Genomic DNA, 26,032 nt, shown 5'->3' with positions numbered 1-26,032 from the left:
GTTGCCTGGGATTTGGTGAGGAATACCTTTAAACTAACATCTTCTGTCTCTTTTTAATTTTTAGCTCATGGTTTCTTAAGGAAATGCATAGTTTAAGGTCTCATGTCTAACAGTACAGCAAGGACAAGATGTTGACAGAGAACAGACGTAGGAAAAGTGGCGTCTGGACATTTGAGGTGCGGCTTATGAGGAAAGCTATTTTTTTAGACAGGTTGTAGTCATGGTTAACCTAATTCCTAGGCTCTGATTTCAATAAACATTCGCTGAATGCCTACAATTTGGCAGGCACTGGGCTAAATTTAGGTGCTGAGGATTTCCATTGCAGGAGCTGGTGTGGAGGCAGCAGGATCACCTGTAAGTGGCTGATGACATGTAATAGATGTTAAAGGTGTTCAGGAACCTTGTATTTTCATCCTTAATTACTGTAATTCTCTTATCCCATCCAATAAGCACAGTGTAACGGTGCTTATATGTCCCTAGACACGTAGAGTATTTCACATGTAGGAAACAGGTTTAAGATGTTCAAAGGGGAATCAGTTGAAACCCATACTAAGTAGAGAGCAGAGGTGGTTTTAGGAAAAGCACCAAACTCTCACACTGAATATTAGTGAGTGATAGAGCTGATTAATATGGAAAATTATAATGAACCATCTTGTGGGGGGGTGTCCTGATAGCCCCCCACACTGGAAAAAACCATGACATTGCAAATTAATTTCTAGTTGGTGGAGTATGGCGGGGGAGGTTTTGAACTGGGCACCTTAGTGCTTTGTCTTCTGGACCTGCTGTTATTCTGGAGTTTTCTCCAAACTAGTTCACCAAAAAGTAACATAAGACATTTGCATCATCTTGCTGCTGTAGCTAAAAGATGTTCTCTCTTACTTTTGAAAGAAATTCTTTCTCTCTGTTCAGCTCCCCTTTCTTCCCTCTCCTAGTTTTGAACTGAGATTGTCACAAGGATCAGTGAGATAGAAGAAATAAATAATAAAGACACTAACACTGAATGCTTATTATGTGCCAGGCACTGTTCTAATCTTCATAGCAATCCCATGAAATAGGCTCTCTTGTTGGCTACATTTTATAGAGCAGGAAACTGAAGCCTGGAGAAGTTAGATTAGTTGCCCAAGGTCACATAGTAAGTGGTGGGGCTGGGATTCACAACCAGGCAATTCAGTTCCTGAGCCCAGTCTTCGCCACTGTGTTTTCCTCTGTCTCATTTCACCTTAGTTACTGATAAAGCTGTAAGAGAAAATGGCTTTCTGTCTGTTGGCCAGGTAGGCTTGCTGACCCCTCACCCTTGAGTGACACACTTAGCAGGCACAGGCAGGCCGGACAGTTGCAGGCCTCCTCTACAGGGTGGGGGAGCACAGCCTGTGTGTACTCATTTCCTTTTCTTGAGTACCACTAATTTGATAGTTCATGTATCATCTACTAAGAGGTAGAGTGAGACAGCTTAGGGACATCAGAAGTACTACTTTCAGTTCTTCCACATGGAAACATGAGGAACGAGGAATAAGTATTCTTTCCCTAACACTTACAGTGCACTTAAGACAAAGTTTTTTTTTTTTTTTTTTTGGACTGAATATACGTCGATGGACACAGGCCCAGATATGGAGAAAGGGCAGGTTTCCTCTAGGCAAGATTTGCACGGGGAACCTGAAGCTCACATAGCTTCAGCCCTGCGCCACAGCTTACCCTTAGTCACATAGGTTTTCCTAGGTCATAGCCCAGTCTCAGGCTGCCCACTTTATTTGAAGGCAAGGGAAAAACAACAGTCCAAATAAGATAATTTGAAACAAGCATCTTTTCATTTAGTTTTCTGCTACAAAGTTGTCTTTAATTTCTTCTCCTGTATCATTTGCCATGGGTGGGAGGGCAAAATATTAAAGTAGAAAGAACATAGTTGTATTTTTTTTTTTAATTAAAAAAATCTTTTTTGAGACAGAGTCTCACTTTGTCACCCAGGTTGGAGTACAGTGGCAGGATCTCGGCTCACTGCAACCTTTTACTCCCAGGTTCAAGTGATTCTCCTGCCTCAGCCTCCCAAGTAGCTGGGACTACAGGCACCCGCCACCATGCCCAGCTAAATATTTTGTGTTTTTAGTAGAGGTGGGGTTTCACCATGTTGGCCAGGCTGGTTTTGAACTCCTGACCTCAAGTGATCTGCCTGCCTTGGCCTCCCAAAGTGCTAGGATTACAGGCATCAGCCACTGCGCCCGGCCTAGTACGTGGCTTTAGAATGAGAGACCTAGGTTTGAATCTAGCTTTGTTACTGAACAAATTATTTAACCTGTTTGTGATATGCTTTCCTTATTACTCTACAAAGTGGAGAGGATAAGACCTACCTTGTAGGGTTGGTGTATTAAAGTGTACCAGGTATTTGACATTTAGCAGTTTAAAAAAGGTAGCCTCTATTATTATTATTAAAGCAATTAAAAATAGAGACTTAAAAAATAATTTAACAACTTTAAACGAGCAGGTGAACAGTTTTTTCAGGCAAATCTCCCTTCATCTCCGCTGGGAAAGAGGTGATCAGTATTGGGTGTATTGTCTGTTTATCTGCATACACACCCATGTATGAAGATGAATACACAAAACAAATTGTCAGATATACCTCCTATAGGCAATACTAGTTACCTGTATGTGTGTGCAATTTAGTTTTAAAATTACAATTCATATCCTCATTTACTTTTTTCCACCAAGATTATAAATTTGCTTTCAAAGCTTTTAATACTTTAAAACTTTTTGCCGTTGTCCTTCAAGCATTCAAAGATTCCCGTTGCTTTCTTCAAAACATCTTTAGCTTAGTTGACAAATACCATAAACTTGGAAGGCATACTCTTATTAAAAAGGGTCTCACCTTGTCGTCCCTGCTGGAGTGCAGTGGTGCCATCACGGCTGACTGCAGCCTCGACCTACTAGGTTCATGCAATCCTCCTGCCTCAGCCTCCTGAGTAGCTGGGACAACAGACGCATGCCATCGTGCCTGGCTAATTAAAAAAGAATTTTTGGTAAAGACAGGGTCTCCCTATGTTGCTCAAGCTGGTCCTTGAATTCTTGAGCTCAAGCGATCCTCCCTCCTCAGCCTCCTAAAGTGCTGGCATTATAGTTGTGAGCCACCACACCTGGTCGGCATACTGTTCTATAGAGTTGGTTCGATCGATCCTGGGACAGGAAATAATGAAAGAATTATTTTTTCTTCTCTAAGACAGTTCCTATTGCCTCCCTCCCTACTCCAGGTGTTGCCCCAAATTTGCCATATTTTGCTTGTTTGTTAGGTAGGTTGGAAAAGTCTTTTCTGCCCTCTATCTTCCCTCCCCTGCCCCACATACCACTCACTCTACTTGGAGGCTAGAACATGTTTCCTCCAGGATGTTAGCCTACTCAGAAGACAGGGCTTCATGAGGACGGGAAAGAGCAGGGAAACAAACATAATGCAACTCATGCAGGGAGCGTGGAGCCACCGGAGCAACAGGTCCTGGAGAGAAAATGCAGTCCTGATGATGTCACAGCCCTGAACAGTTTTGATTTTGTCTCTCCAGCAGAGTATTATTTAGAGGTAAATATTCCTTCTGCCTTGGTTTGGATCACCACTCTATCACAGTCATGCGCCCCATAATGATATTTTAGTCAACAATGGACTGCTCATATGAAGGTGGTCCCATCAAATTATGAAGGAGCTGAAAAATTCCTGTCACTTAGTGGCATCACAGCCATTGGTAAAGTTGTAGTGCTATGCATTACTGATGTATTTATGGTGAGGCTGGTGAAAGCAAACTACTTCACTGCCAGTTATATAACAGTCTAGCACATACAATTATGCATGGTATATAATACTTGATAATCATCATAAATGACTATGTTACTGGTTTCTGTATTTACTACAGTAGACTTTTTATCATTATTTTAGTGTATATGCCTACTACCCATTTTTAAAAAGGTTAATTGTAAAACAGCCTCAGGCAGGTCTTTCAGGAGTTACTACAAAAGAAGGCACTGTTATCACAGGAGATGACAGCTCCATGCCTGTTACTGCCCCTGAAGACCTTCCAGTGGGACAAGACGTGGAGGTGGAAGACGGTGATACTGATGATCCTGACCCTGTGTGGGCCTAGGCTAATGTGTGTGTTTTAGGTTTTTAAGTCTAATTTTTTAAAAAAGTTCTAAAAATATAAAACTTCTAGAATAAGGATATAAAGAAAGGAGATATTTTTGTGTAGCTGTATAGTGTTTGTGTTTTAACCTGACTGTTATTACAAGAATCAAAAAGTTAAAAAAGTTTATAAAGTAAAAACTTTACAGTAAGCTAAGGTTGGTTAGTTTACTGAAGAAGGAAATATTTTTGAAAATAAATTTAGCGTAGCCTAAGTGCACAGTGTTAATGAAGTCTACAGTAGTGTATGGTCATGACCTAGGCCTTCACGTTCACTCACCACTCACCCACTGACTCACCTGATGCAATGGCCAGCCCTGCAAACTGCATTGATGGTAAATGCCCTAGACAGCTGTACCATTTTTAAAATCTTTTGTATCGTATTTTTACTGTACCTTTTGTATTTTTTTTTTAATTTTATTTATTTTTTTGAGATGGAGTCTTGCTCTGTCTCCCAGACTGGAGTGCTGTGGCGCAATCTCGGCTCACTGCAACCTCCGCCTGCCACATTCAAACTGTTTTCCTGCCTCAGTCTCCCGAGTACCTGGGATTACAGGAGCCTGCCACCACACCTGGCTATTTTTTTTTTTTTTTTTTTTTTTTGTATTTTTAGTAGAGACAGCGTTTCACCATGTTGGCCAGGCTCGTTTCGAACTCCTGACCTCAGGTGATCCACCCGCCTCAGCCTCCCAAAGTACTAGAATTACAGGCGTGAGCCACTGTGCCTGGCCCCTTTTCTATGTTTAGATACACAAATGCCTACTATTGTGTTACAGTTGCCTCCAGGAAATGCCATACAGGTTTGTAGTCTAGGAGCAATAGCCTATACCATACAGCCTGTGTGCATAGTAGGCCGCACCATCTGTGTTTGTATAAATACACTCTATGGTGCTTGCACAGGTTAAAATTGCCTCGTAATGCATTTCCCGAACATATTCCTTAAGCAATGCATGCCTGTATTTAATTGTGGACCTTGGGCAAGTTATTTAATCTTTAAGCCTCACTTCCCTCGTTTATAAAATGTGGATGATAATAGGATCGATGCTGTAGGGTTATTGTGAGAATTAGAGAAAATAATATGTGAAATGCACTTAGAATAGCTTTTGGATCCAGTAAGAGCACAAGCATTTATTGAATCTAGATTTGAATTCAAGTCTGCCTAGCTCCTAAGCCATGTTCTTTCCATCACACCCCACGATGCACAGCAGTGTGAAGTATGTTATGTAGGTAGTGACCCTACTTTACTACTGAAGTTGCAGAGAGGTTGAATGAGGTTAAGTGACTACTTAGGATCCTAAAGCCCATGTTCAAGGCAGACCATAAACTGAATGAGGGCTGCTTACTCTTAGTGCAGAGTACTACTTCTTATAGTGTCATGTCATGAAGACAGTTTAATATCTTGAATTATCTAATTACCTCTTGTCTCATCAACTAGACTGTTAGCTGCTTGGGACTATTACATCCATGTGCCATCTGATTATACATGCTTAAATAGTTAGAAACTTGAGACTTAAAGGAATAACGATTACTTTAGCATAGTGCCTCAGGTACGTGTGTTATCTAGTATAAACATTAGTAATCAAATACAATTTCCCAAAATAAATTAACACATTAATTTGGGCATCTGGACCACAAAACAAGTATTAAATGTGAAGTTTACAAATATTTACTTACCACATGACCCAGCTGTTCTACTTTTAGGTACCCAAGGGAAATAATAACGAATGTCTACACAAAGACTATGAAGGAGCTTGAATGTGGTTAAAGAGGTCAAAGGACTGAATAGATATGGAACAGAAAAATCAGTGTGATGGGCTAAGGAAGTAGTTTGGACTTGGGTAGGAATTAATCTTTATAATAGTCTAATGTGGAGAGAAACTCCATTGAGAAAACGTTTCTCTTCTTTAAAGTCTAAACACGTCTTTAGAAGGTTCTCAGCATCATTGATTGTTAGAGAAATACAAGTTTAAAACTGCAGTGAGAGGCCCCTGTGCTCCCACTTGAATGTCTGTAATCAAAACGACAGACGATGCTGCACTGGGTGTTGGTGAAGATGAGGAGCAACCGTGACTCTCATGTCTTGCTGACGGGAATGTAAAGTGGTATATACACTTTGGAAAACAGTTTTACCGTTTCCTAAAAAGTTAAATATACTTTTGGGTATAAACATACTTACCATGTGACCCAACAGCTTTAGTCTTAGGTATCTATTCAAGATAAATAAAAATAAATGTGTACACAAAGACTTACTCTTGAATGTTCCAAGCAGCAGTATTTATAATAGCTTCACGCTAGAAACAGCCCAAATGCCTATCAACTGGTAAATGGATAAACAAAATACTATGCACAGTAAGAAGGGAATAAAGTACTGATAACATGCTGGGTGTGCATGAATGAATCTTAAAAACATGCTAAGTGATAGACACCAGGTAGAAAAGCTACGTATTTTATAGTATCATTTATATGAAATGTCCAGAAAAAAGACAGTAGGTCAGTGGTTGCATGGGCCTAGAGGAAATATACTAAGAAAAAAATGCATATGTAAATAATGCTAAGTGTATGACAGAACAAAGCAATTAGAAATTAGCAATTGTAGCAATTAGCAATTCTGGGCTCTATACCAAATGCCGCCTGGTGTTTAAGGAGATCTTTCCTCTGTGGCTGGTGGTAACTCATGCCTCCAAGCCCCGTGCAAGCTCTGGGAATTGTCCAGCTTACACATGCTTCCTCAGTACTAGTTGTTTCCTGGTGATTTTTCTGGCTGCTTGGAGTCTCACCTCCTGCATGTGAAGTTTACTCAGCCAAAGACAAAGACTGAAGGGCCCCTGAGCAGATTCCTGGAGTTCTCCCTCTGCATTGCTTCCTTCTCCCTGGCCAGCAGACTCTAGCTGCCTCAGCTTCTCAGGTCTCTCATCCCTGGCAACTCAGTTCTGGCCACCAAGCTCTGGCCTGGGTTCCCCCTTCCTGGCCCATGGTCTGGAAAGTATCTATAGGCAGAAAACCTGGGCAGTCGAAGGGCTCACTTCCCTTGTTCTCCTCTCAGGGATCCTCATTTTACTCTGCCTGTTGTCCATCGTCTGAACACATTTGCTTCAGGTCTTTTGCCCAGTTTTCTTGCTGTTTATGGCAGGAGAGCTAGAACCAGTTGTTCTTTCATGGCTGGGGCTTCACATCTATGGTAAATGCCTTGTCTGATGCCCATGGCAAACAATGCATGGAAGCCAGTGCCCTCTCCGAGGTTCTTACCAGCAAATGGTGCTTTCGTGCAGACGAGAGGAAGGTGACCCCTCTGGCCAGACCAATTAGAAGAAGGCACCACTTCTGAGCTGTCTCAGTCTTATGGAAAGCACATGGTGCCTTTTTCTTTGCGCCCCTCCTAGGCCGTGGCCCTTCTCTGCCGGGCCATTGTGGCAGGGGCTGCTCTTTAGCCCCCACTCCCTCTGGGTCAGGTGCCTCCATGAAGGACACAAACCATACAACTGCAGGCCCTGGCCAGGTGGTCTCATTTTACCAGGTACCTCTTTTCCTGCAGCAGTGTTTAGCATGTCAGTTGCTGAAGGGAAAACAAATTAATCCTGTTATCCTCTAACCCGTTTGTGCTCTTCGTGCTCTACTTGTGGCTCATATTGATGAAAACTCTCTGAAACATTCTTCTTTGGTATTTCTCATTCACAGGAGGGGTTAAATAAATTTGGCTGAAAGTTAAAGGAAAAGGACCAGGGAAAAGGTCATTCATGTTATTTTATTTTGAATCACCATGGAAATAAAAAGTCTCAGGATCCCATCTTAATATCTTACAACCGAATATTTCCTTGTTGGTTCTCATATTGAAACAAATGTCATCTGCCATACACTTTTTGTTTCTATCAAACTAAACGAAAAATGGAGCCCTGTAAACTCTTGGAAAGAAGATGCTTTCTTGGGCTCATTATTTGGGGGCAATAAGGCTGGAAGGAGATGTAGGGTGTGTTTGGTTGTGATCTCATCTGAGAAAGGATCTGAACACATTTCTGCTGGTGTGCCTGGACAATCAGTTCTTCCATCTTCAAGTCATTTCTAGAAATGGTGAAGTCTGTAGCCCTCTCTCTGGTGGTGAGTAGATCTGTAGGGCTGTCTGTGTGCTCTGGAATGGTATCTGGAATTCAAGTGTTCTGGGCAGTTTACACAAAGGTATACTGAATGTCAATCCTGTGAACTTTTACAACTCATTTTAGATATTTTTAGATTCTATCCCCTTCCATCCATTACCCTCTGTCTTTAATTATATTTCCCATTTCTTCCCTGATCCATGGTAGTCTGACTACTCTTCCTACTACTTTCCTGCTCTCATGTGGTGGATCAAGGATCCTTTTTTTTTTTCTCTCTCTGAGACAGGGTCTGGCTCTGTTGCCTAAGCTGGAGTGCAGTGATGCAATCATGGCTTACTGCAGCCTTGACCAACTGGGCTCAAGTGATCCTACTGCCTCAGTCTCCTGAGTAGCTGAGAATACAGACATGTGCATCACCCAGCTATTTTTTGTGTGTGTGTGTGTGTGGAGAGGTGGGGTCTCACTGCCCAGACTGGTCTTGAACTCCAGGACTCAAGTGATCTTCCCAACTCAGCCTCCCATAGTGTTGGGATTACAGACATGAGCCACTGCATTCAGCCAATGATCCTTTAAGTGATCACCCTCTATCTTTTTGTGCCCTAGATGCTAGTTCAGAGTGTACTTGATGCTCACCTTTTAGTTGTATGTCCAAAGCTTGTGCCACTTCTCATTGGTTAGTTGTGAGGCAACGGAAGCACCTTAAGGGACTGTCACATAGATATGCTTAGTCACACCCTGCCTGGAGAGGGGAGTCAGGAATCATCACACAAAATTACAGGAGATGAACTCAAGGAGTAATTAAAGCAGCTCTTAGAATTGGTCTTTGGGAGCTAGAGACCCAGGCCTGCTGTGCTAACCTCCCCTTTCACTGGCCTTTGTGACATTGGACTCAGGCCACTGTAGGATGGTGGGAGGAGCTTGTTCTTTGGATTTCTGAGGCTTAGGTAGTTTGGATGGCTGTGTGAGCTGCAGAGAGTAAATGAGATATGGCTGAGTCCACATCAGAATGGAGAGACAGATGTAGGGAGCCTTCTCGCCCTCCATGAGCCTGTTCTTTCTGTAGCCTGGGTACGACTGCCCATGGCGCCTTCTCTATCCAAACTCTCACCTCCCAGTGGTGCCTCTCCTCTGGTTTTCCTCCTTCTCTGGCAGTTCCTTTTTTCAGTGTCTTTTAAAGTTACCTTATTGTAGAAACGTAAACTTGCAAGTTAATGTTACTATTCTGTTGGTGTCTTGCATTTACATTTGATCCTCAGTGGCTCTACTTCTTACCTAAGGTGTTAGATGATCAGCCTATGGAAATAAACTAAGACCATGCAAATGCGAACAAACAGACTGTTAACCAGAGTGCACTCCAGCAAGGGAGTTGGCCACCATCACTTGGGTTTGGCAGATGCACAGAGGCAGGCAGGGGCACGTGAAACTTTATAGTGGAGAAAAGGAAACCTTCGAGGGTTTTCTGAGACGAGGCTGTGGCCTGGGGGAGCTGGAAGCAGGCTAATAGAAGTGGATGTCTTAGGTGCTTGTTGTGGAGAGCATACTTGACTTTCTCTTGCTGATTCTGAATGGCAAGCAGGGGCAAAAAATAAGGAAGCTAAGAGTCACTGACCAAGGTCCCACCCTCATGGGCCAATGACCAAGGTTGTGAATTAGAGCTCTGGTTGTACGTGGTCTGCCCGTTGTCTATTTGAATATTCAGTCTCTCCCAAGCCAACGCTGACCTAGAACATGGAGCCCCATAGCTCTTCATAAATTGTCTCTAGCACACTGTTTCTTAACCTTTTTTGGGTTATAGACTCTGGACTGTTTTAAGAATCTGAAAGCTATAACTCCTCTGCCTAGAAAAAACCAAAAAAACAGTAGCATGGATTCACAGACCCACTGAGGCCCAACCATGGACCACAGATTTCATTTTATTTATACAGATTTAACAATTTTATCTTTTTTTGTGACTATGATGCAGCATTAATCCGTATGGAGTATATAGACTGCTACCTCTTTCTTACACCTTAGAAGTAATTGCCAATAAATTAATATGCACATATGTTTAAATAGCACTACTTTTATCCTATACCAAGTAGATGATATGGTAGGTGAGTCAATATGTGGTACTGATGAGTAACCTCATTAAGCACCAAAAAGGATACTTTTTTGGTCATTTCAACCAATTTTTATTTAAAGCTTTTTAAGTTCTCATTTCCCTGCCATCAGAATAAATTAATGGAATATCATGGCTTAGCATCCTTTTCATGATGAACTGCAAATACATGATTTTCTAATGTTGAGATATCTGACTTAACTGGATTGTCAGCTCCTTGAGGGCAAGGACTTGTGCCTGTTCTGCAGCCTCTCAGGAAATATCGAAATGAACACTTCAGGGCTCTCCTCACATGGTGCCTGCCCCAGACTGTCTGCCGTGCTTTCCTCATTCACGTTTCTCTCTTCATTTTTTGAGCGGTAACTATTGGCTTCTATAGTAGTAGCCATCATTTCAAACTCCCCCAAAACTCTGATTATTGGAAGCAGATGAGCCAACCCCTTCTGGTCTGTGACCTTAAATTAAGTGTATACCTGGCCTCTTCTATAGAGAAAAGCATGGCTTCTGTTTTTCTCCATCTCTGAAAGCATTTTTTTTTTTTTTTTGCTTTTGATTCAAGTATATTCTGAATAGTTGATAAATAGAATTCCAATCTTTGGATAAAAAGGTGTATTAATGAGTCTGTTGAAACTTTTTTTTTTTGGATGAGTATCAGGACACTGGGAGAACTATAGCAGGCATGGGGACAGCATAAATCAGGACTGGACAGTTTAGACAAGCTCGTCATTTCATGTCACGTCCAATAAGCATTGAGTGCCCACCAGATGATGTCAGGCACCCGGAAAGAAACACCTTCTGTGTCCTCAGGGAGCTCGCAGTCACAGAGAGGGCAATATAGCTTTGATACTTCCTTAGAAAAGAAGACCCAAGGGAATTGGAAGTCCCTGGTAGGGGACAGAGAAGGTCACTTTTGTTTTGAAGGAGAAGTAGGCTATCACCAGGCCAAACAATGGGAAAGGCACCCTGGTAACCGAAAGGATAGAAGTGACTGAGCCTGAAGGACTTGCTGAGCTTTTAGAGTAATGCAGTGGAGGCATAAGCACGGGCGTAGGAGATTGAGACTGGAGAGTTGGGGAGTGGTGGTGCTGTGGAGAGCCTTGCTTGCTTGCTTAAGGAGTTAGAATTTCATCTGCGAGGGAGTTGGGAGCCATTGAGGGGTTTGGGGCCAAATTATGACCACCAGATCAGTGTGTGGTTTAGATGTGTGCTTGGGTGAGAGCACAGCTAGGAAGGTGCGTGGTAAGCCAGGAGGGCATGAAGCAGGGTGGCGTTGTGCCCCATCAGCCACGTGGCCCACTCCCTTGCTTCCCCTTGGTCACCATCAAACGTCCTTTCAGCAAGGCTTCTCTTGACCACCATGTTTAAAATTTCCACCCCACTTCCACTTCCGCAAACCCCATCCACCTTCCCTGCTTTATTTATTTCCTTAGCACCTATTATATGACATATTTACTCATTCATTCATTCACTCATTCATTCTATTTTTAATAATTTAAGCTCTTGCAGGGCAAGATTTTTGTCCCGTTTTTCCAGGCTGTCTCTCCAGGGCTTAGATTAGTGCTTGGCACAGCAGACTGTAAATATTTGCTGAATGAATGACTATCAGAAGGAAAAAGGGAGGTTGGGGTTGTGAGACATTTCAAGGTGAAAACCATATCTTAGGACAGGGATAAACAAAGCCATCTTCAGTTAAGCTGTTTTTTCCCTTGTGAGTAGTGAAATAGGTAGTCGTGAAACTTTTGGAAATTGAATTTTCACTCAAGGAAGTTAAGGAAATCTTCGCTAAGCAGTCAATTTTGGGAGTAATTATAGTGAATTTCAGTTTCTCTCAACCTGCTGGCTGACTTAACCCCAAGACATTGCATCATGAGACAGAATCACAATAATGATGGCATCTAACATTTATCAAGCATGCGTCAGCATACGTGTGCCATGCACTTCAAGTATGCCTTTTTTTTTTCTTTTCAATTTTTTCATAGAGACAAGGTCTCACTATGTTGGCCAGGCTGGTCTGGAACTCCTGGGCTCAAGCGATCCTCCCGCCTTGGCCTCCGAAAGTGCTGGGATTACAGACATAAGCTATCATGCCCCTATCCCCAGCCTCTTTTTTTGTGGGGGGAATTAATTTCATTTTTTTTTTAAAAGGTGGGGTCTTGCTCTGTTATCCTGACTAGAGTTCAGTGGCACAATCATAGCTCACTGCAAGTGCAAGCTCATCAGTTCAAGTGATCCTCCCAGTTCAGCCTCCCAAGTATTGAGGACCACAAGTGCATGCCACTATTCCCTACTGAGTTTTGTATTTTTTTTTTTTTTTTTTTTGGTAGAAATGGAGTTTTGCTATGTTACGCAGGCTGGTCTTGAACTTCTGGGCTCAAGTGATCCTCCCACCTCAGCCTCCCAGAGTGTTGGGATTACAGGTGTGAGCCACCACGCCTGGCTTCTTTTTAATTTGAAGTACCAAGCTTTCCAACTTAGATCTAAACTCTAGACCTACCACTGGTTATAGTGAAGACAAAGGCTTTAGGTTTAATTTGATTTCATAGCTATTAATTCTAATGACATTACTGCTGCGAGGGACATTTGAAATTGTGATTCCTTGTTTAGCCTAGCTGGGATTAGGTTTTGGAATCTTAAAGCAGATTGTATTATTTAATGGGGTGTGTAGAATCTGTAATGTAGCCCTGACACGATTGTGATGGCTCTGTCTGTTAGATTCTTAGGACTTGGATTTGGAAGTGTTCTCCTTATTTTCCTATGAATTTGTGAGTCGGTGTTTTTTTCAAGTCTGAAGAAAAGAAAACTCTTTTCTGTTTTCTCTTAATAGGAGGAATTTGAAACTGCAGGGGCCTAGTAGGAGGTGGTAGTTGTTCAGATCTACCTGTTGCTGCTGTGTGGGAACTTAAGCCTAGCATTTCCAAGTCTTCTGAATTTTCAAGAGAATTTGAAAATCCAGATTTTCTAATGTGATGTCTTCTAATTTTCTACTTTTGATCAATACAGTGAGGCCTGAACAAAATGCTTGTGGACCTTTTTTTAAAAAAAATTTTGGTGACAAGGTCTTGCTCTGTCACCCAGGCTGAGTGCAGTGGTGTGATCATAGCTCACTACAGCCTCCATCTCCTGGGCTGAAGCGATCCTCCTGCCTTTGCCTCCCAACATACTGAGATTACAGGTGTGAGCCACTGTGCCCAGTCGGGCCTGTAGACCTTGAGTGTGTGGCCTCTGATTCAGAGATATAGGTGTAGAAAAGGTGAAGGGCTGGGGGGAAATTAGTTAATTTCATATTCAGTGAACATTTTCCCCAGATCAATCTAATCAAGTAGAAATTCAGTCATATTAATCTGATCAAGAAACACGATGGAAAATAGGGATTAAATTGAAAACCACAAATACTGAGAGAAATAAAAATTATAAGCTTTCTTTGCTTGTAGTCTAAGAATATCTTAATCCGCCTTTTTTTTTTTTTTTTTTTGGTCTGTGGCCGAAGGCCAGATGTCTGGCCCAGGGCCTCAGCTCAGTAATGTATTCTAATCTCTGTATATAGAATACCTTGAAGTTATTTGAATTTGCCATGATTAAAATGAGTGTGTATTACCCTGTGAATGTGGGATATGAAATATACTTCATAAAAAACCCTCCACAAATGTCAGTATTCTTTGGCCAGATTTAAACTTTCTTTTTATTTTTCTTTAAAGTTTTTATAGAGATGGGGGTCTTGCAGTGTTGGTCCTGAACTGCTGGACTCAAGCAATCCTCCCACCTCAGCCTCCTGAATAGCTGGACTACAGGCCCACACCACTGTACCTGGCTAGATTTAAGCTTTCTTATAGTGAAAGTGGACGATGAAATGAAACTCATTCTGCCGGTGTGTTTCACAGATGAGAAAAGACAAGTGATTTGCAAGTGATTGAGTTAATACTGAGTGTATTCTTTGAATTATGCTATCCCAGTATATGACAGTTTGAAATTATGGAATTTATGTATCAGAGTCTTCATATTTCTAAAGTCCTATGATTATGAAATATACTAGTGGTGGTTCAGTGGCCATATTGCTTGGATGTCCCTCTGTTCTCAACCAGTTGTTGTTTGTGTGGGTGGAAGATTCAAATAGAATGGGGTTGTCAAACTTTTTTCTACATTTAAAGAAGTTTTCTCCAAGGACTGCAAATTACCAGTATCTACCAACTGTCCTGAGTGGGATTGGACACAGGAGATGTCTAACTGCTCTTTTCAAACAACCTTCCTTTTCTAGGTCTCCTCCTACCTTCTGGGGTAATTGGCACCAGTTTCAGTCTTTTCTTGTATTCTGTGGATGCATTTTCTATCTTTTTTTTTTTTTTTTTTTTGAGACGGAACTCCCTCTGTCACCCAGGCTGGAGTGCAGTGGCGTGATCTCGGCTCACCACAACCTCCGCCTCCCGGCTTCAAGCAATTTTCCTGCCTTAGCCTCCTGAGTAGCTGGGATTACAGGCATGCACCACAATGCCCGGCTAATTTATTTTGTATTTTTAGTAGAGACAGGGTTTCACCATATTGGCCAGGCTGGTCTCGAACTCCTGACCTTGTGATCCGCCTGCCTCAGCCTCCCAAAGTGCTGGGATTACAGGCGTGAGCCACCGCGCCTGGCACATTTTCTGTCTTAATGTAGTGTGTTTCAGTTGTAAATATCTCCAAGTTTCATTGAACATGGAAACATTGTTTTCTTTATTGTTTTGGACATGATTTTAGAGACAGAGGATGGTGGTGGAAGTGGTTTTATTTTCCCCATAATACTTCTTCGAGAGTAACATAGGCTGTTTAAGAAAGATAGTGTCTAGGGAACTCATGATTAAACTGAGAAATTTAATCATGAGTTTAATAAATGAATAAATGAAGTTTAATAAATGAATAGGAGTTAGCCTCTAGAGTCCAAGACAGAAATAGTCATGTATGAAAGCCCTGAGACTGAAAGATTGGTACCTGGGTCAGTCCCACATGGGTGAAAGGAAGACCAGTAAAAGATGTAGTTGGAGATAGAGAAAGGGGCCAGATCACCTGAACAGCTTAAGAAATATTTGCAGAATAAGCAAAAAGCCTTGTGTTGGACATTCCCGTAAAGGAAGAACACTTTGTCCTTCAGAAGCTTATGGTCTAGCCGAGATGACATGTAAACGTTTATTCTATCATGAGACAAACCGAGTGGTCCTACATAAGCAGTAGAAACAGTTTCGGCTTTATGTAGGAATTGGGGAAGGAAATCACTTCTGTATAGGGTTCATATGGATGGATGCTTGAGGGAGATAAACTGTGATCTGAGCCTTTCTCTTGTGGGTGGGCCTTGAGCAACCAGAATTGCTAGGGGGAATGGCGTTACCTAAGTTAGGTATATGGAGGACAGGGGAGTGACGTAGCTGTGTTGGGGGAGATGACGCCTGAGCCTCCAGTGGTCCACAGGTGGCACTGATAGGGATGTTGAAGGCTCACTGCTCCTTTTCTTATTGTCAGTGAAAAGAGTTGAACAGTGAATCCAAGGCAGCTTCACATTCCTTGTGCCAGTTCCCAGCAGATGCTTTCTGCTCTCCGCTTAGACATTCCACTGCTAGGGGAACTGGCTGTCTCTTGAAACAGTGTTAATTATTCTTATACTAAAGAAATAACCCACTTCCTATAATCCCAGCACTTTGGGAGGCTGAGGTAGGCAGATCACCTGAGGTCTGGAGTTCGAGACAGCCTGGCCAACATGGTGAAACGCTGCCTCTACTAAAAGTACAAAAATTAGCTGGGCATGGTGGTGGGTGCCTGTAGTCCCAGCTACTTGGGGGGCTGAGGCAGAAGAATCGCTTGAACCCAGAAGGCAGAGATTACAGTGAGCCAAGATCTTGCCACTGCACTCTAGCCTGGGCAACAGAGCAAGACTCTGTCTCAAAACAACAATAAAATAAAGAGATATCCCACTTGTGGCAACCTTCCCCAGTATATCTTACTGAATGCAGCCCTGGAAGTGACCTAAAACAAGTTAGCTTCCCTGCCAGGTATGAGTCCCCTCAGCTTTGAGGCTGGGCAGCCTATCTTCCTCTCATCTTACCCGCTCCAGCTACAGGGATTTCCGCTTCTTTCACTGGTAGAGTTTTCAAATCCCCCCGCCTCCTGAATGCTATTATTCTCCAGTCATACTCTACTTTATCAATGTTGCTATTAGAATTTATCCTTCAAAAGTGGATGGAAAATTCTAGATATTGAGGACACAACGAACAGGGCTTTTTGTGATATTTGTACTTCTTACAGAGAGTTGACTGGAGTAAGCAAATGTTGAGACGCTTCTGTTGTGAGTGTAGTCAGTTTCTAAATTTCAAGTCAGCTCGGCTTCATTCCGTGTATGGAAAGTACAATGGGGGAGGAGTGACAAAGAAAAAAATCATACTCATCACACAGATTGTTGTTTGGTTGCTGGTAGTGCCAGCCAAGTTCAAAAAAGCAACAATATCATGACGTAGTATGGCTGTATTAGAATAAGCTCTTTGTGATGTATACATCCGTTATACAGCAGGTTGGGGTGGGGTCTTGTTGAAACAGAGATTCCAAATATTTCAGTTGTGAAGATTTCAGCAACTCAGACCTTTAGAATTAAAAGAGGTGATGGGATTTGGATTCAGTATTTGATTTTGGTAGTTGACAAAAGTAAATGATCTATAACTTTCCTTTCTACTGATGTTGTTTTGTGTTTTACACGTATGTGATACTGTGTGGTTTACTTTTGGACCCAATATCAATTTTTTTTTGTGTCATGGACAGAAGTATTACAACATTTTCAGAGGTGATGAGTTTATAAAATTTCTTCTTCGTATTTTGGCATTCTAGAGATTACAGATATAATTTGATTTCTTTGTATGATGTGATTTGTTATTCAAATGAGAAGTGAGCATGAGCCCACAAGCCAGATCAGGAAAAAGGAGGAAGAGGTTAGTTTATTCATAGATAACTGTCTTTATCCCAGATATGCAGCCATATTGTTTGTTGTTTCCCAAGCTGCCTGCTTCCAAAAAAGCACATTCATCCATGGTGATCCACCTGGGCTGGGGAGGTCTCCAGTAACTAAACAGTCACTATTTGGGAGATAGTAATTATTGCAGGCAAGAATTACAAGTGGGTGCTAAAATTTGCAGGTGAAAGTATGATGATGAGAAACAGAGTGTTTACATAGTTTCAAAGTTTATCCCCCACATGATTCTTATTTGTTACAAAGGTAAAAATAGTAATTTTACTGTGGGAAACCTCATAGATCCAGCCTTGACCAAGTGATCAGAATTAACATGATCAGTAATGGCACATGCACCTCATATGACTCTTGGTAGGATGCACCAAGGAGGGCGCAATGTGACTTCAGTGGTGGGCTTGCCAAAATGCACAATCTGGATTTAGTCAGGAGGAAGCATTAGGCAAACCCAGATTGAGGGACATTCTACAAAATACATGGCCAGTCCTCTTCAAGTGTCAAGGTCATGACAGACAAACTGCCCCAGGTTGGAGAAGACATGACAAGTATATGTAACACAAGGTCTTGGACCAAAAAAAGGACATTAATGGGGGTAATTGGCAAAATTTGGAGGAGGTTGTCTATAGGTTATTTAATAAACTGTGTTGATGGTTAATTTCTTGGTTTTGGTCATTGTAGCTGTGGTGATATAAGAAATATTTGGTGGTTAACATTTGAGGAAGCTTGGAGAAGGGTGTACAGGATTTTTTTGTACTATTTTTGGAGCTTTTTGTAAGCCTGAAAGTATTTCAAAATAAAGTTAAGCAACAACAACAACAAAAATAATTCAACTCAGCTGAGAAATTACAGCTTTAGTGCTTGTACTTGAGACATTTCTCTGGATTGGTCAGCAGCTGCTTTTGCTTCCTGAATCTCCACAGTGATCTGGATAGTTGAGGTTTCTAATTAAGGGATCTTGGGATGAGTGAGACATGGCTGTATTGAATTGCAGCTACACTTTGACAAGGTTTTGTTTAATTAATTTACTTATTTATTTTTGTACAGGGTTGTAATTACATCTTTGGGTGTCCCATGCCTTTGCAGGTTATTTGAGCTTTACTGTCATAGCCACCAGAATCCCTAGCTGCAAACTTAGCTCTGTAATTAATTTACTGGTTTGTTTCTGTTTTTATTATGATGATGTGAATTCAGGTTAGTCCCATGGATTCTTCTGCTATGTGTCATATGTTATTGAATTTCATACTTGTTGTTTGTCTTAGGAAGAGTTGATATTTTTGGTATAAAAACATTTTATTTAAACTTGAAATATCGTAGTAAATATATATTTTTCCCCTCAGAAAAGACACTTTGGAGTTTCTATAAATAAAATGAATAGTAAATGTACTATAAAATAGAGTAAATGTACTCTAGCATAAGCACCAAGTGCTAACCTTTTATTAGGTAATCATTAGAATGGGAGAAATTAGTACCTTGGGAAATGTTAGCAGGAGCAGTGGTTAATGTGTGATTCATAGATTGTTAAGTCTAGAGTGTTTTGATCAGTGTGGGCAAGAACGTGGACCTTGGGAGTCAGAAGACCTAGTTTTGAATCCCAGATCCATACTGCTTATTACAGGTTGAGTATCTCTTATCCAAAATGCTTGGGAAGTGTTTTGGATTTGGATTTCTTTTTTTTTTTTTTTTTTTTGGATTTTGGAATATTTCCATAAGGGCAATGAGCATTTCCTTTGAACATGACCTTTTGAGCATCATGTTGGCGCTCAAAATGTTTCAGATTTTGGACCATTTAGAAAGATTTTGGATTTTCAGATCAGGGATGTTCACATCACAACCTGAAGTATGTTCACTTCACAACCTGAAGTATGTGCTAGACGGGTTGACTTTTCTGAGCCTTACTTTTTGCATCTGTAAAACTGGAATCCTAATAGTATCTTGCAAAGTTATTATGAGAATAGAGTCATGTAGCATGCAGTGCACCTGGTCTAAAGTGAGGCCTTTCATCCATGTTGAATTCTCTTCTTACCTCCCTGTAGGTTTATAACAAAGCCACCTGCAATTGATGAGAAACTGCTTTGCTTATAAAGACAATAAAAAGATGATAGCATGTCAGTAACCTCTCCAGATTTCAGAAGTCTTTTTTTTTTAATTTTCAAAAACATTTTTCTATTTTTTAAAAAATTTTATTTTTTTATTTTAATAGCTTTTGGGTACAAGTGGTTTTTGGTTACACGGATGAGTTATACAATGGGGACTTCTGAGATTTTAGTGTACCTGTCACCTAAGTAGTGTACATTGTACCCAATATGTAATCTTTTTATACTTCACCCCTCCTGCTCCCCCTCTTCTGAGTCTCCAAAGTCTGTTATATCACTCTGTATGCCTCTGCATGCTCATAGCTTAATTCCCACTTATTGGTAAGAACATGCAATATTTGGTTTTTCATTCCTGAGTTACTTCATTTAGAATAGTGGCCTCCAGCTCCATCTAAGGTGCTGCAAATTGGGAACTGTGTTACAATAAACATACATATGCATGTGTCTTTTTCACATAATGACTTATTTTCCTTTGGGTGCATACCCATAGTGGGGTTGCTGGATCAAATGGTTGATCTACTTTTAGTTCCTTAAGAAATCTCTGCCTGGGTGCCGTGGCTGATGCCTGCAATCCCAGCACTTTGGGAGGCCGAGGCGGGCGGATCACTTGAGATCAAGAGTTCAAGACCAGCCTGGCCAACATGGTGAAACCCCATCTCTACTAAAAATACAAAAAATTAGCCGGGCGTGGTGGTGTGCCCCTGTAATCCCAGCTACTCAGGAGGTTGAGCCTGGAGAATCGCTTGAACCCAGGAGGCGGAGGTTGCAGTGAGCCAAGATCACGCCACTGTACTCCAGCCTGGGCCACAAGAGTGAAAACTCTGTCTCAAAAAAAACCCAAAAAACAAAAAACAAAACATGCATACTATTTTCCATAGAGGTTGTACTAATTTATATTTCTGCCAGCAGTGTATAAGTGTTTCAGAAGTCTTTTTGTCAGGAAATTCTTCTACATCTCTTATTCCAGAGAAATTATTTTCTTTTATGTATTAGCCATGTTGGATATTACTCCAAAATCTCTGTTAAACAGGTATCACTCATTTGCTAGACTTTCTGTGGTGTTTTAATGTTCTTGTCAGAGATCACTTGATACAAATAAGTATTAAATTTCTTTTAGAAGAAAATCTCAGGAGACAAAGCAACAAAGAGATGGTCGAAGACAATTGGAAGCAAACATTTTCATGTACAGTTTCCTTTCAGGTTTCAGGCCCTGAAAGTTGAGTTTTGATCCTCTGAGAAGGGCCAATTATTATTGTTCCTATTTTATTCCAGTTTCAAAAGTACTTTCCTTTATTCTTAAATTGTTTGATTTCAGTATTGCCCTGTTATTATGTAAGTGAACATCATCGTTTTTAGGAAGTTTAGAAAAGCTTGTCCAACGTGACTTAGTTTGTTGTGTTGTTGTTCTGTTTTGTTTTAGGCTTTAAGCAGCCTGAAGCCATGGTCTTTAGTTTCTATCTCTAGTGATAAGCAGAAAAGAAGGATGAGGAAGGGGCTTTACTGGCCCAGCCAGAAACAGAAACCGTGAACCCATGACTGTTTTCTGTGTTTTGGACACCCGGATTGTTAAAGAGGCATGTCTGCAACTTACCCTCAAATGGTTCAGAAATATATATATATGTGTGTATGTGTGTATTTATTCATATAAATCCTTGGGGGAAAGGGAAGGAGAAGGAGAAAAGCAGTCATGGCAGTGTTAACAATTAGTAAATTGGCAGGAAAGGTCTATGGGCATTCTTTGTACTTTTTACCACTTTTCTCTAAGTTTGAAACTATCTCAGGATTACATTGACTGTATACATTGAGTTATTTTCTTGTCCCCTGATGAGATGTCAGTAAGTGGCAGTTTCAGTGGGAGGAAGGTGGGAGGTTAGAAGTGCTTATGTGTGCGGAGAGGAATAAGTAGTGAGTAATTCAGTAAGTACAGGTTGAGCATCCCACATAGAAAATCCAAAATGCTCCAGAATTTGGAACTTTTTGAGTACCCACGTAACACTCAAACAAAATGCTCTTTGGAGCATTTTGGAATTTGGATTTTCGGATTTGGGATGTGCAGCTGTTAAGCATAATGCAAGTATTCCCACATCCAGAAAAAATACGAAACCCAAAACAGTTCAAGCGTTTTGGATGAGGGATACTCAGCTGGGTTAATTCACTGGCAAGAAATTAGTGGTTTCTTTAATTTAGCCTTTTTTCCTTAGCCAGAATAGAATTCATTGTTTTGTAGAGGAGCCTGTACAGATAAGAGAGTAATCTGTTGCTTTTTCAAAGCAGAGAAAACTACTTGGAACTGAAACCAGATGATAAAAAAGTAAAAGATTTAAAAATATATATTTATAAGACATACACAAAGATAAAAGCAAAATCTATAAGGCAGAAATATTAGGACTGTTGAAATTATTATCTGTGCTCAGTCCTCCTTCTACCAGAGAGATACAAGTTGTCTGTGATTAGCAGCCTATCTTACTAGCTAATAGACATTCATTTATCCTTCAAATTACTATGTGGCTTCAAAGGTATTATTTTATATTCTTACTGTGAATTTACATAATGTTTATTATTTTACCCTTCCAAAAAAGTCTTCTAAACTAACTTTTTTTTTTTTTTTTTTTTTAAACTTTTCTTTCACGTCAATGATGACATCTGTTTTGGGAGCTCAGGGGCCAGCCGAAGGTAAGAGATTTGGTTTGTTATGTGATGCTTGTAAAGATCTTATATGCATGTTGTTGAACTCTTAGAAGTTTTCTTCTCAAAAAGGAAAATATTTTCTATCATTTTGTACAAGTAATGCAAGCTGTCAGCCTACTCTCAAATCTGAAGCCATTTATTGGCATGGGAAGGGCCGGAGGTTTATGGAAAAGCTGTATTTGCACTTTGACCACTTCTGGCTGGTCTCCTAGCAGCTACAACACAGATTCCTTTTGTGCCATAGATTGGCTCAAGACTGGTAGTTCCAAACTGTGGTCAAAGCCGACTCATCCTCTCTGCTCCCAAGACAGCGAGGGATGCATTCCCAGCCAACAGAAACCTGCACGGCCTCAAGCCGCCTCCATAGATTGGCTCTAGACTGGTAGTTCCAAACTGCGGTCAAAACCGACTCATCCTCCCCACTCCCGAGACAGCTGGGGGTGCATTCCTGGCCAACAGAAGCCTGCACAGCCACAGCCGCCTCAAGGGAACATGCTTTCACCTCTGTCTCTTAGGGAATGTGGAGCCCTGCTTGAAGTGGGCACAAAGTCTGTTTCTTAACTGACCATGAAGTTACTTGGAACTTCCAGGAAATTTAGATTTCTGTCTCCATTCTTGGGGTTTTGTTTTTCCTTTACAGTCCGTGGCTGAATTGTAATTCAGTTCACTATTATTATTGCTAAAATGTGTATTATAGACATGGCTGTTTGGGACTCTGACTTTTTAAGATCATTTATTTATTAAATTTTTTTTCCCTAACCACAGGGACTGAATGACAAACAGAAAGTCACCCTGTCAGTATAAAACATTATTGTGAAAAAGCCAAATAGGGCACTGGTTTCTTTATATATGTAAACTTTCTCTCATCTTTTCTACTGAAAAGGTGCTGGATTATTTTCGTTTTCTTATTTTTATGTATATTTTTTGAGATGGAGTCTAGCTCTTGCTCAGGCTGGAGTGCGGTGGCGTGATCTTGGCTCACTGCAATATTTGCCTCCTGGGTTCAAGCAATTCTCTTGCCTCAGCCTCCTAAGTAGCTGGGATCACAGGCACCCACCACCACACCAGGCTGGGTTTTGTATTTTTGGTAGAGACGGGGTTTCACCATGTTGGCCAGGCTGGTCTTCAACTCCTGTCCTCAAATGATGCACCCGCCTCGGCCTCCCAAAGTGCTGGGATTACAGGCGTGAGCGACCGTGCCCAGCTTTTTTTTTTATTTTTATTGGTGCAGAGGCTGGAGGTTGCAGTGAAGATATGAAGGAACCATTGCCTGGTGATTTAAAAATTGTTCATATTTTATTTAATTCAGTTGCATGTTTAGAAAAAATGTTGTGTTGACTAAAATACATGGGAGGTTAAACACCTCAGCTCTGGGGAGAGGTGTACTTGTTGAACAGGGAGACCTTGATTTTTCCTTTATGCTTCTATGTTATTCGAATTTGTTACAGTGTTTACTTGGAAAGAAAAGACTTGTCCAGTTTATGAAATCTTTGCCTGGAAGTTACCTATAATAATTTACGAAATTGCTAAGCCTTAAAGAGGACCATTTAGAGCTGTAGTAAATAAAAAGTAAGTGTTTATTAGTCCCCAACTTTGTGCCAGGCTGTGGCACTTTCATATTGGGGAATAGAGCTAGGCTAGCCTAGTGGTGCAGAGGAGGGACCTTAGAGCCAGACTGTGGGCTGGAATCCCAGCACCCCAACCTGCTAGATGCAAGGCACTTACCTTTTTTCTTAACTCAGGTTCCTTTGAACAGTGTCGAGCACACAGGCTTAGCTCCATTATGGTTACTTTGGGGATAGCCTCTCGACTCAAATTGGGAATAAGAAATGTCACTGTTAAAGAAATCCCTAAAAGAAAGACAAGTAAAAAAAAAAAAAAACCCCAATAATAATGGAGAGGAGAGTGCCATTTAGAACCTATCTCTGATAAATATACAGTTGGCCTTCTGTATCTGTGGGTTTCACATCTGTGGTTCAACCAACCACAGATTGAAAATAGTTTTTAAAAAACTATGAAAAATAATACAACAATAAAAGTAAAAATTTAGGGCCGGGCGCGGTGGCTCACGCCTGTAATCCCAGCACTTTGGGAGGCTGAGGCCGGCGGATCATGAGGCCAGGAGATTGAGACCATCCTGGCTAACACAGTGAAACACTGTCTCTACTAAAAATACAAAAAAAAAAAAAAAAAAGCCGGGCGTGGTAGCGGGCGCCTGTAGTCCCAGCTACTCAGGAGGCTGAGGCAGGAGAATGGCGTGAACCTGGGAGGCGGAGCTTGCGGTGAGCTGAGATCGCGCCACTGCACTCCAGCCTGGGCGACAGAGCGAGACTCCGTCTCAAAAAAAAAAAAAAAAGTAAAAATGTAAAAAGCAGTACAGTATGACAACTATTTACATAGCATCTACTTTGTCTTAGGTGTTTTAAGTAATCAAGAGATGATTTGAAGTATATGGGAGGATATGTGTGGGTTTTATGCAAATACTACACCATTTTATATAAGGACTTGCACATCTGTGGATTTTGGTATTCATGGGAGGTCCTGGAAGCAGTCCCACTCAGGATACTGAGGGATGACTGTATACACATGTCATAGGGCTTTTGAAGTGAGAACTAAGCTTACAAGAATCAGGATGGTTTTTACTTAGCCTTATTAAGAACAGAATTAATTAAATAAAATTATGGAGATAAGCGTGGAAAGCTAGAACAGGAGAAACTTCGTTTGAGCTCCACATTTTATTTACTCCTACTCTGCTGTAATGATTCTCACTATGGGTGACACCTGGAGTTTGCAAGGCAGCTCCCCTCAGTTTGATGCCCAGTCCTTTGGGGCCATCTTCCATCTTCCTCCTTTTGCTCCTCTGTGTTTGAAAATGGCTTAGTGAGCCACCACTGCTGATAGATATACGTTTTAGCTTTGGAAAAACATGGAGGGTGAGCAGTGTGTAACACAACACTGCAGCTGGATGATGTCTTCTGGGCCCAAGGGCTCTCAGGGGCTGTCAGCCGCTGGGGGTCTGCTTTCACTTCCTGGCCTCGCTTCCTTCTCACAGCCCCATCCAGGGAACAGGTGTCTCCCCTGCCTGCTGTTTCACACAGAGATGGAGGTGTGCCGATCCTCACCTGTCCAGAGGTGCTGAGCCAGTCGTCCTCTCGGTTGCTGCCAGGGTTATCTGCCTCCCCCTTTAGTTGCCCTTCTGGTACCTCCCAGAACTGCTCACTGGCTTTGCAGCCTGTGCTCTCCCTGCAGGCCCCCACCCTTACCCCCATCAGTTTCATCGGAACTATTTTTTCAGGAGTTTCTCAATTCTGATCCAGGCACAAGCAAGCACTCTTGGTTTCAAAACCTTGTTCTTTTTTCCCCCTTCTCTTCCTTTTTGGCAATTTCCCCACTTCCCCCATCGCCTGTCGTTTTGAGTTAATTTTAGCTGGGTGATGGATATCAGTATGCATTATTAATTTACCATCTTAACCTAATTTTCTTTCTTAAAAAAATTAACCTTTTAGACTTCTGGTCCAGATAATCTTGTGAGTTTACACAGAAACATTCTCCTGCCAACATCAAAATTATAGCAGAGATAGATAAAATATTTTAGAATGTGCAAATCATGTCATCAAACTCAAAAACAAATTTAGACTGGGCATGGTGGCTCACAGCTATAATCTCAGTACTTGGGAGGCTGAGGCTGGAGGATTGCTTGAGGCCAGGAGTCTGAGACCAGCCTGGGCAACATAGTGAGACCCCATCTCTACACAAAACTAGAAAAACACAACAACAACATATATAACTTCAAGGACCAGCAGTAAGCGAGGGCTGAAGTGACATATTTCCAGGGCTTTGGAATCAGACCAGGTGCCTGGAGGTGATTGGAAGTTCAACTCTTGCTGACTAATGGGGGCACTGGTGTATGGTTGGGGACTGGAGCCAGGCTCACCATGTGAA

General features: G+C 41.4%; 1 protein-coding gene across 7 annotated transcripts in view; it reads left to right on the top strand.

Moving 5' to 3' along the window:
• KIF13B (kinesin family member 13B) overlaps window positions 1-26,032 on the top strand; it is a 193,805-nt gene that overhangs the window by 44,637 nt on the left and 123,136 nt on the right. For 5 of the 7 annotated variants that reach the window (XM_016959285.4, XM_009455127.5, XM_009455126.5 and 2 more), the window contains exon 3: window positions 22,063-22,075. The exons of the other annotated variants lie outside the window; for them this stretch is intronic. In XM_016959285.4, coding sequence (XP_016814774.4) covers window positions 22,063-22,075 — 13 coding nt within the window. The remainder of the gene's footprint in view (window positions 1-22,062; window positions 22,076-26,032) is intronic. 7 annotated transcript variants of the gene reach the window in all.

Source organism: Pan troglodytes, chromosome 7, assembly GCF_028858775.2.
Source record: "Pan troglodytes isolate AG18354 chromosome 7, NHGRI_mPanTro3-v2.0_pri, whole genome shotgun sequence".
In the NCBI taxonomy this organism is placed as follows: Eukaryota; Metazoa; Chordata; class Mammalia; order Primates; family Hominidae; genus Pan; species Pan troglodytes.
Note: the sequence above shows the minus strand (reverse complement) of the source record. Positions and strands in the feature narration are given on the sequence as shown.